Raw genomic sequence first — 12,057 nt, 5'->3', positions numbered from 1 at the left:
CAGATTCTCCAGCATCTGCAGTTCCTACTATGTCTACCTGTAAGGATGTTGGTCCCAATGTGCTTCAGGTGCAGACCATCCCATTTGTACATCACACCACCCTCAGTGATCTATTTGGATTTACAGAAGCCTTTAAAAAGGTGCCTCACAGGAGACTGCTAAATAAGAGCCCATGGTGTTAGGGGCAAGGTACTGGCATGGATGGAGGATTGGTTGACTGGCAGAAGGCAGAGAGTGGGCATAAAGGGGTCTTTTTCAGGATGGCAGCCTGTGACTAGTAGAGTTCCGCAGGAGTCCATTTTGGGAGCATATCTATTCACGTTATACATTAACAGTCTGGACAAAGAAACTATGTTTGCTATGTTTGCAAATAACATGAAGACAAGTGGAGGGACAGGTAGTGTTGAGAAAGCAGGAATGCTGTAGAAGGACTTGGACAGGCGAGGAGAGTGGGCAAAAAGTGGCAAATGGAGTACAATATGGGCAAGTGTGAGGTCATGCACTTTGGTAGAAAGAATAAAGGCATAGTCTATTTTCTAAACAGGGAAAGGCTTCAGAAATCTGAAACGCAAATGGACTTGGGAGTCCTAGTTCAGGATTCTCTTAAGGTTAACGTGCAGGTTCATTTGACAGTAAGGAAGTCACATGCAGTGTTAGCATTCATTTCAAGAGGGCTAGAATACAAGAACAGGGATGTATTTCTGAGGTTGTGTAAGGCTCTGGTCAGAACGCATTTGGAATATTGGAAGCAATTTAGGGCCGTTTTGTATCTAAGGAAACAATGTGTTGGTGTTGGAGGGAGCCCAGAAGACATTGACAAGAATAATTCCAGAGATGAAGGGCTTGTCATATGTGTGAGCTGCTGAGGACTCTGGCTTTGTACTCAGTGAAGTTTAGAAGGATGAGGGGGGATCACATTGAAACTTAACGGAATTCTAAGAGGCTTAGGTACAGTGGACATGGAAAAGATGCTTCCACCACTAGGAGAGATTAGGACACCAGGGCAGAGCCTCAGAGCGAAGGGACGACCCTTTAGAACTGAGGTAAGGAGGAATTTCTTCAGCCAGAGGGTGAGGAATCTGTGGAACTTAGTGCCAAAGAGGGCTGTGGAGGCCAAGTCATTGACTGTATTTAGAACAGAGATAGACAGATTTTTCATTAGTATGGGGATCAAAAGTTACGGAGAATGGGGTTGTAAAACACACCAGCCATGATCAAATGACAGAGCAGACTTGATCGGTTGAATGGCCTAATTCTTCTCCTAGAAGACTTATCTTATAGGCTGTAAAATTCAAACAAGAGCGTGTGGAAAAAATGATTAACTGCCATTTATGCACAAAGCAGTTTTGGTTTCCTCATTATTTCATAAATAAACATATTGTTAGCCCCTTTATCCAAATAATTTTGAATCAAAAAGTAAAGCTGTTTTTTGAATGGCATCAGTAATGACATTTCTGTAATAATTGCAGCCAAAACACTCCAACGTTGAACGATAATATGTTATTTAGAAAGCTCCCTCGGCTTTCAGCCAACCACTATGCAAAATTTCAAATAAATTTGTTTACGAGAAAATGATAACGAGGCATAATACCTAACTTCATAGTTAATTTATAGCTACTAAAATAGGTTTAGTTTCCTTTTCTATTCATCTCACAATAGCTGTTGATTAGTGGAATTTGGTTGTAAGTTTGCACTTTATGTTGTGTGAAGGTGATGCAAATTTTATTGCTGTGTGCTAAGAGGTATCTGGCTTTGAGTCAGTGCAACGTATGAGCCAGTATCAAACTGTTCACAATTCATTGTGAAAGAAAAGAAAATGTATCCATTGTGAACTCGAGGTATACTCTTCAAGACTGATATATTATATAGCCTGAAACATCATTGTATGATATTACAAAATAAGATGTGCAGGTTCAATTTCACTGCTCCATTGAGATCCTGATGGAAGGTTGGAAATTGGAAGCACTCAGCCTTTTTGCTCCAGATGTGTGTGGCCTGTTAGGACTGAAAAGGAAAGAAGTTTACAGGGAAGAATAGTTGACAACCTTGTAGCTGTCACATAAAGATTGTTGTCGAAGGGCCTTGTAACGTTCTGGGTTTGAAACATTGACTTTCCACTTCTGATAAAATAGATTCAAATCGGCTAGACTTAGTTGAACTGAAATTCCCAATGACAGTTGGCTCGAAATATTAAAATGTTTGAAACTGAAGGTTTCAATTTGTTCCTAATGCGTGTGACTACAATATATACTCAAACTAATTCTCATTCTCATTCAGCTTCTTAGTGTGGGAAATGAAATCTTAGCACATTTTATTTGGAATGTTATGGAGGAAACTGGACATATTTGTAACATAGGAAATGCTGTTCTACAGTCAGAACTGGAACACTTTCCTCTTTGCAACTCTTTGGAAAGCATATTGAAAATTTAATAAAATTAATTTTGGGTGTTATCTAACTGCTGGATCATTATTTTTTCTATTTACAAATCTGGAAGTTTGAAAGTTAAAAGAAAATCAAAGTCACGTATTGTGACAGCTTCCTTTTTTGTGACAGTTGGGAAAGCTCCTGTGTAGCTGTATGACCTGTTCAATGTTCCAATCTCTCTTCCACTCATGCACCCTGCATTTGCAGTACAACCACTTAAAGAAACACAGGGACACATGCACCTTACACTAGCATGCTATTTGACTAAAGAGAGAAAGATTTTCTTACGGATAGAACCTCACTTGAAATGAGTTTTCAACAACAAACTTGGACGACAAATTTATAGAAACAGATTTATAGTGGCATCACCATTGCTGTGTAAATACATTACACAAAGATGTAATGAAAATATCTTCTAATTAGATTGGCTGGTATTTAATGTATGTCGTAAAATTGAAGCATTTTGTTTCTATAATATATTAAAGAAATTCACGGGGTACTCTATTATTTTCATTTGTAAAGGGAAAGCATCAAGAACAAAAATTACCTCTGATGGAATTTCCTTCCTTTTATATTGAGTAGTGTCCAAAGAGGAAGTAGAATCAAAAGGGAATAAATGAAGTATTGTGTAATCTTTATAACAAATCTATATAGTCTGGGAAAAAAAATCCATTTCTGAGTAGGATCTAAATCATTGCACCACCAATCTCCATGCAGCTATCTCTTTGAAACTGCGACCAGTTTTGTGCAATTTGATCAACATTAATATGGCTTGCAATATTGCAATTTGAAGAATTAAATACATAGAACGTATTCTTATAGGGGGCTGAGCTGCACTTGCTGGGATCTTCAAGCTCCGTGCATGGCAACAAGTTCTGGAACTGGAAGTCAATGCTGTGACCCATGTTGGCACACTGATTGCCATGCACTGGATGTTTGAGTGGCTGCAGAATTTATAGGGAACATTGGGTCTGAATGACATAGGCTGTGGCGAGTTTTGTGGCAGAATTGTGCGGAAAGTCCAACGAGGCTGATTTTGATGTCAGGAGCAACTCACTCCATCTTTTATTCTTTTTGAATCATAGAGCTATGCAACATAGAAACAGGCCTTTTGGCTCAGCATGTTCTATGCCAACTAACAAACATCAAACTATACTAATTCCATTTACCTGCACTTGGTCCATAGCTTACTGTGCCCCAACGTTTTAAATATTTACTGAATGATGAGGTGAGTTTCTCACTAGGTAGCAATTCAGGGGATCACACTTTGTTAAACATCTTATTACTGGCAACTTGCCTCATTAATATTCAGCTTCCTATCTTAATAAGACTGCCAAAAATGCTTGATGTCACGAATTCTCAACATGGAAGGTGAAATGGGTATCTGGCAACTTCAGTTTGTCCCTTTCTCCAAACCTCCTCAATGTTGGACACCAGGCACTGTCATCTCAGGCATCTTCCATGGGCACTTGCCACATGCACCCCACATCCATGGAAATTGGTGTACAATATGAGCCAGCCTCTAAGAACCCTCATGGTTCATTTCCAATCCATTTACAGTATCTTCTGACTTCAATGCTATACCTCCAGCTGTAATAGTTACTATCATTGTAATACTAGAACAAGGACAATGTACACTTATGGATACAATCCCAGTTTATAGACTTGATCAGGATGCATCTCTGACTGATCATTTGCTTTCATAGTGCTCACTCACTCTGAGGCTACCTGGATACTCTCACTATCTCTGCCTTGCTTTGCTCCTTCAGCCAGAGATACCAGGTTCTCAGTATTGCTGTATTGCTGTGCTGTTAATGCAGACATAAAGCCATAAAGCTTGTCATAGTTATAATGTGGAGGTGCTGGCGTTGGACTGGGGAGGACAAAGTCAGAAGTAACACGACAGCAGGTTATAATCCAACTGGTTTATTTGAAATCACAGGCTTTCAGAGTGCTGCTCCTTCGTCAGGTGAAGCAGTGCTCCAAAAGCTGTGATTTCAACTAAACATTTTGGTCCATAACCTGGTGTCATGTGACTTCTGACCTCATCATATTTGGCAGTAGACCTCAGTGAAGTCAAGGGCTATATCTTTCTCTCAGTAGTCCCTGCACAGTAAGTCAAGGGCAGCCCTGTTACCAGTCCAGAGGCTTGGACATAGTCATTGAGCTGCTTGTTGAGGTCAGAGTTGGGATGTTGTCCACATCAGGGGTGAGGAGCCGAATATCAGGCAGTCCATGACCGATATTTACTCTTTCTGACCTGCTGCAGGAAAAGGAGTCAGATAGGTATTCAGGGAGATGTTAATTTTGGTGCAGATTCAGCGGTGTCCTTAGTAAGTGAGTTGGCAGTGTATAGAACATGCAGGGCTAGTGGTGTTAAGAGGTGGGACGGGTGACAACAAGTGAAGGAAGATGTTAGCAGGCAGTAATGAGAGTGGTAGAGCATGAGCCTTGGCGAGAGGTGGGAACAGGAGCAAAGTATGAATGCAGGATATTACAGAGAAAATGGTGGCACTTACGCTGGAGAAGATCATTGACATCCTTCCTCGATTACTATGCATTTCCCCAGCTAGCTGAGACTGCATTGACTCGGGTAGCAACCTTATACTAGGTTGGCATGGCATGGCCTGGTGTTGTGGTCTCTCTGCTGGATTACATTATCATGGTGTGGTGTTGTTGTCTCCTCTGCTGGTCCTGGGCAAAGACGACGTCCCTATTCTGCAAAACCCTGTTCACTAGAACCTCCAGGTCCCTGCCTGCAAAGCAGAATGACAAATTTCTCTTATCGCTCAAGTTCAGGGCAAAAATCAGGAACAATGCATTTCTGATCTAGATTTACAGTGGTTGTCTAGGTGCACAACAACCTTTCAAAGATGGCATCAGTGTAAGGGATGCATTTGAATTCCAGGATGTCCTGCCAGTGGCAGGTTGTTCTGGGAACAGTGCTTGGTAAGGTTAGGAATAGAATTGAATGAGAGGGACACCAAATGGGTGGAGTTGGTAGTTAATGAAGTGAATGTAGTAAGATACAATCAGAAACCCGCAGCAAAAAGTACTCTAAAAAACTTGATACAACTTTCATTTACCTGAGAAAAGGGAAGATTCAGCCCGTAATCTTTGAACAATTGACAATGTCTGGAGCCTTCAGATAATTTAAAGGTAATCAATGATATTGCAAAATAAGTATCTTTCATACAGATTAAGAGACAATGATTATAAAAGTGTTGGCGTGAAGGATAACAAACTTAGAGGCTCACAGATGTAAAAGCATAAGAAATAGAAGTAGGACTAGGTCACTTGACCTATTGAATCTGCTCTGCTATTCAGTAAGATCACAGCTAACATGGTTGTAGGCTTAACTCCATTTTCCTGCCAGCCATCATAATCTTGTCTTTCTTGTAGACCAAAAATCTGTCTAACCAGGGCTTGAATATATTCAGTGTCTTAGCCTCAACTGCTCATTGAATGTAATCGATAAGCTGAGTTATTTTGATTTTGATTTTGATTTTATTGTCACATGTACTGAAATACAGTGACAAGCTTTGTTTATGAGCAGTACAGGCAGATCATAGCAGGCAAAGGATGTACAGACCAAAAAGACTCAGAGGCATACAGGTTACATTATTTGAGGCTAGAGTCAATTCAACAGTCTGATAACAGGCAGAAAGAAGCTGTTCTTGAATGTGCTTGTGTGTGTGTTCAGGCTTCTGTATCTTTGCCTGACGGAAGAGATTGTAGGAGGTCATTACCGGTGTGCAATGGGACTTTGACGATGATGGCACTCTGTCCGCAGCATGTAAATGGAGTCCGTGAATGAAAGGTTGGCTTCTGTGATGGTCTGGGCTGTGCACACAACCTTCTGTAGTTTCTTATGGTCCTGGGCAGAGCAGTTGCTATACCAGGCCATTATGCACCCGGACAGTATGCTTTCAATGGTGCATCTGTAGAAGTTGGTGAGGGACCTTATGGACATACCAAATTTGCTGAGCCGCCTGAGGAAGAAGAGGCGTTGTTGTGCCTTCTTGACTGTCGCATTTACGTGGGAAGTCCAGGACAGGTCATTGGTTATGGTCACTCCGAGGAACTTGATGCTCTTCACTCTCTCAACCTCAGTTCCATTGATGTAGATGGGGGTGTGTTCTCCTCTGAAGTCGATGATCAGTTCTTTAGTGTTGCTGACGTTGAGAGACAGATTGTTTTCATTGCACCATGTCACTAAACCCTCTGTATTTTGACTCATCATTGTTAGATATCCGTCCCACTACGGTAGTGTCATCAGTGAACTTGTAGATGGCATTCGTTCGGAATTTGGCAACACTGTTGTGGGTGTACAGGGAGTACAGTCAGGGGCTGAGGATGCATCTTTGTATGGGGGGTGGCTACAGTGTTGAGTGTTGTTGTGGAGGAGATGCAGTTACCTATCCTCACTGATTGTGGCCTGTGGGTCAGAAAGCTGAGGATCCAGTTGCAGAGGGCAGAGCCAAGACCAGGGTCTCTCAGTTTTGAGATCAGTCTGGAGGGGATAATGGTGTTGAAGGTGATCTGTAGTCAATGAGCAGGAGTCTGATGTAGGTATCTTTGTTGTCCAGATGTTCCAGGGATGAGTGCAGGGCTAGGGATATGGCTTCTCTGTGGACCTGTTATGTCAGTAGGCAAACTGTGGGAGTTGATGTGGGCCATGAGCAGGCTCTTGAATCACTTCATGATTATTGAAGTCAGAGCTATTGGGTGGTAGTCATTAAGGCACATTGCATGTGTTCTCTTGGGTACGGGGGTGATGGTGGTCTTCTTGAAGTAGGTGGGACTTCGACTTGTTGAAGAGAGGTTGAAGATGTCACTGAATACCTCCGCCAGTTGGTCCACGCATGATCCTTGTGCTCAGCCAGGGACACTGTCCAGGCCTGTCGCTTTCCTTGGGTTAACTCCCAGGAAGTTTGATCTGACGTCTGCAGCAGTGACTGAGGGAGCAGGTGTGTCTGGGGCTGTTGGGGCAGGCATCGCCACGCCGGTGGCATTCTGCTCAAATCGAGCATGTCAGGGAGGGGCGTGTCATTGTCCGCTATCTTACACTGTTTCATTGGGTATCCCGTAATGTCATTTAGGCCTTGCCATAGATGGCAGGTGTCTGTTTGGTAGGTCTGGGCCTCTAACTTGGTCCAGTACTGCTTCTTGGCCTCCCTGATGGCTTTATGGAGGTCATATCTGGATTTTCTGTATTGGTCTGGATCACCTGACTTGAACGCTATACGTCTAGTCTTCAGAAGGGAGTGGATTTCCTGGTTCATTAAAGGTTTATAATTGGGGAACACTCGGATTGACTTCTTTAGTTCACACTCCACCATGTATTGCTAATGAAGTCCATGACGGTGGTAACATGCTCGTCTAGGTTTTCTGCTGAACACTTGAATATGGTCCAGTCCACCAAGTCCAAGCAGTCCCAGAGACTGTCTTCTGCTGCCTCAGACCAGCACTGTAATTCGTTTCATGAAGGATTCTCCTGTTTCAGCTTCTGCTTGTAAGCTGGGAGGAGGAACACAGCACTGCGATCAGATTTTTCGAAGTGGGGGCAGGGAATGGAGTGGTAGGCGTCTTTGATGGTTGTAAGGCAGTGATCCAGAATGTTCAGTCTCCTGGTGGGTCAGGAGACGTGTTGGTGATATTTTGGCATCGCCTGCTTGAGGTTGGCTTGGTTGAAGTTGCTGGCCACAATGAATAGGGACTCGGGGAATTTTGTCTCTGGTGTGTTTGTGGCGGTGTAAATCACGTCTAGGGCATTCTTCACATCCGCATGGGGTGGTATGTCAACTGCTGTCAGGATGGCGGGGGTGAACTCTCATGGTGGGTAGTAGGGATGGCATTTTACTGTAAGGTATTCTAGGTCCAAGGAGCAATAGCTTGCCAGGATCGCTACATCCGAGCACCAGAAAGTTTTGATCGGGAAAAATACCCCACTGCCCTTTGCCTTGCCCCAGGGCACCATACAGTCCATGCAGTGTATGGAGGATCCGTCAGCTTGTAGGGCACAGTCAGGAATGGCAGGAATGAGCGAAGTCCCTGTGAAGCAGAGCAAACAACAGTCTCTCAGTTGCCTTTGGTAGGTAAGTCTAGATCTGAGTTCATCCATTTTGTTTTCAATACTTTGGACGTTTGCCAGAAGTATGCTGAGATGGGGAGTCTTGAAACCATGTGGTTTCAACCTCACCTTCAGGCCAACAAGTTTTCCCCATTTCTTTGCAGGTTTCCTGCATCTGGACAGTTCTGAGTTAGACAGATTTTTGATCTATAAGGGAGTTGAAGCTGATGGAGGCAAGCAGGAAAGTGGAGTTAAGGTCATAATCAGAGCAACGAGATCTTACCAACTTAAGTATGTGTTTACTTTTTCTTATTTTTAACATAACTAATGAGTAAGGGTAACAGTATCTAATTTGTGCTCATTTTTCCAGTTGTGTGTTATATTGGAGCCAATGCAAGAACTGATGTCCAGACACAAAACATATAATATCAGCCCAAGAGACTGTTTGAAAACCTGCTTATTCCAGAAATGGCAGCGAATGGTGGCACCTCCAGGTAGGTCGACGGTGTACATCATTGAATTGTACGTTCAAGTCGCTGAAAGAGAATAGTCTTAATGAAGTTAGATAGTGCTCCAGTTGTATGTTTTTTCAGTTCTTCAGAGATAACATAGTATCAAAATTACTGACCTCTAAAGAACAACTATCCTTTTAGAAACCCAATGTAGTTAGTTAATGGACTGTCGTGTCTCCAAACCACATGCTCTGTAGTGCAGGTTGTTGCATTCCATAAAAATGGGTTGGTGAAAGATAGTATTAGAAGCCAATCTTTACACAGTCTACTATTTATTTACAGAGTAAAACATTGCAATCATACATCTCCTAGTTCAACTTCCACTCCAGTTACAGTATTTCTTTGTCTTATGAATCAACCGGCTTGAACATGTCACAACATATTTCCATGGCTATCACATCCTCAGGTGGTACTTAAACCTGGACCCTCTGACCCAGAGGTAGGAACAGTACTTTCGTGCCACAACATGTGTTTCTTCACGTCTGCTCAAATAAAACCCCAATTTTGGAAGCAGACGCGGAAGTTTCCATGGTAATATTTTGAGAAAGAGCTATCTTGAGGAGGAGGGGCAGTATCCCCCATGTCTGGCCAATTTTCATTTTTCTAAAATCACTATTGAGTGCTATGTTTCATATATTGCAACAGTGACCACAATTTGTAGAATACTTCACTGGTTGTAAAGTGCTCTGGGATTAATTGAGGTTGGGAAAGCAGCTATAGAAATGCAAGCCTGACTGTAAATGCTCAGATTGTACTTCTTCCAATAGTCTACAAATTATCTTCACAACATTTGCTTGTTTTTAAATGGAAGGAAAGTTTATTCTCCCATTTCATAGAGACACTAGATATTACCAGATACTGTTTCACCCACATGGTGATTCCCAGTTACTGTCTTTTTCAGTACAAGGCTATAATGGTGATAACAAATACAAGCTGTTGCTAATTTAAATTTGCATTATCTTGAAAGATTAAATGGAAGTCATGCAAGTAGAAAGCATCTTGCATAGTTCTGATTAATTTGTTCCTCTACATATTCAATTAAGAAAAAAATATAATTTTGATTGAATAACAGAATGTATGATGGCCATTCAAGAGGTTCCATTTTGAACAACAGAGGATGACAGGTCTGAGCTACTTCAGAGTCTCCTGAGCACAGAAATCACAGTGCTTTGAAGTTACCTATTCCCTGTTGGTTGCAATACAGCCACCAGGATAGTTCCAAGAAATATATTTTCAAAGAAGTATCTGCTAAAATTATTTTACAGTATTAAACAGGATATTTTGAGAAAACAATTTCAAACATTTTTGCGACCTTTAATTCATTACATATTTGTTTTCTACATCTTTCACAGATGTTCACATGTTCAATCACTGCCATTAATGGTTTTCCTCGGTTTAGTACTGAAACATTCAACTCCGAGCTGTGCCCCTGTAGATTGATTTTTTTTGAGGCAGATTGGGTCCAAGGAGTGCCCAGAATATCATCTCACTGTGCAACCTTGAAAATTCACTAAAGTTGACCAATCTAATTAGCAGATCTTTTAAATTGAATCTCTAAATTGTGATTTTATGTGTTAACCTAAATATATACATAAAATAATATTAACTGAGGGAGGTAAATAAATACTTGGCACACAAACTAAGAACTGTTGCATAAATATTCAGAGGTGATAATTAACTGGAAATTTGTTAGCAGTAAATCAGGCTGAGGCTCTTGTGAAATCATGCAGGTAAAGCTAAACATCTCTTTCTAGGATATGTAGGATTTTGCTGGCTCAAGTATTTAGTAGATGGTATGATTATTTTGACATTAGCTGCTTTGTGTTCTGTGGTACCAAAGCTTGCAGCTTTAAAAAATATTTTAAACTTTTGTTAAATATTTTGTATTTGGTATCAAATTTGCTGTGAGATTGCTATAAGTTTTGGTAGCAGATTTATTGTGTTACACCATCAAATTGGTAAGCCTCGGAAATATTTAGTTTATGACTGTCAAAACTAAAATTGGCCCATTTACCTCACTGTTCTGGTGCTGCAGTAACAGTAAGTCTCAGAATACCACACTACAAACCAATGCAAGGCACATTCGTGTGGGTCTATCTACTCACCAGTTCAAGCCTAACTCCTGTTAGGTCTGTAGGCATACTTCAGCAAGTAAATTTTTAGTGTCTGTATGATTGGGTGAGGTAAACCATATAAGTTGTTGAATACTGAAGTTTTCTTTTCTCCAAGTGCTTGAGGCAAGCAGAATATGCTAACAATCAGTTTAAAATAGAAATCTTGCATTGTGAATAAAAGAATATAAAAGACTTCCTTCATGCTAAAAAACATTACTAAATAAAGACGAAATTAAAAATTAAAATCAACCTGCTGAAAATAAATACTCATCAGATCTGACAGCATCTGTGAAGAGAGAAAAAGAATTAACGTCACAGATCTATAATCGTCTCAAGGTAGAATCAAGAAGCTCGAAATATCCATTCACTTACAAATTTGCACACCTCCTTTTCTCGTACACTGTGTTGCTCAACACAATCATGGTTCAGAGAATTGGTCACAGAGTCCAGCATATTCTATTTTCTCATTAGTAAAATCAGTGACCAAAATATTAGGAGCAACAGGCTTCCTTTTCAAATTATTTCTGCAATCAAGCGAGATGACTAAACCAAAAGCTTTCTTGCAGTTTCAGGGTTATTGTGCATTTGACAAATATCAAAGAAGAGAGGTCTGTTTCTGTAACTCTTCAGCAATGCAGTATCTAGTCAGTGGTACAGGGCTGTTACTGGTTGATCTTAGATGTATGTTGCCTTCAGACTGCTCAAAGATTTGCCATTGTTACACTCTTTACATAATTCACATTACTGTGGAATAAATCTATATTACTAAAGGTAATTAGTTTGTCAAATGCTAGCATCATGGTTTCATCTTATACCTTCAAGTGTGAACATGATTTAGTGCGTTGAGAACTCTATAATCGTACCATTCACGTGGCACAGTGTCTGAGCATGTTGCACTATGTCACAATGGTGGTACATTGAAAGGTGTATTCT

The 12,057-nt window shown here is 41.0% G+C and overlaps 1 protein-coding gene across 1 annotated transcript in view; it reads left to right on the top strand.

Annotated features, from left to right (window-relative positions):
- Positions 1-12,057, top strand: part of ldb2a (LIM domain binding 2a) — a 139,845-nt gene that overhangs the window by 112,746 nt on the left and 15,042 nt on the right. Inside the window, exon 7 of the mRNA XM_048602988.1 lies at positions 8,869-8,992. Coding sequence (XP_048458945.1) covers positions 8,869-8,992 — 124 coding nt within the window. The remainder of the gene's footprint in view (positions 1-8,868; positions 8,993-12,057) is intronic.

Source organism: Rhincodon typus, chromosome 1, assembly GCF_021869965.1.
Source record: "Rhincodon typus isolate 14 chromosome 1, sRhiTyp1.1, whole genome shotgun sequence".
Taxonomy (NCBI): Eukaryota; Metazoa; Chordata; class Chondrichthyes; order Orectolobiformes; family Rhincodontidae; genus Rhincodon; species Rhincodon typus.
This window is presented reverse-complemented; position numbering and strand designations above follow the sequence as displayed.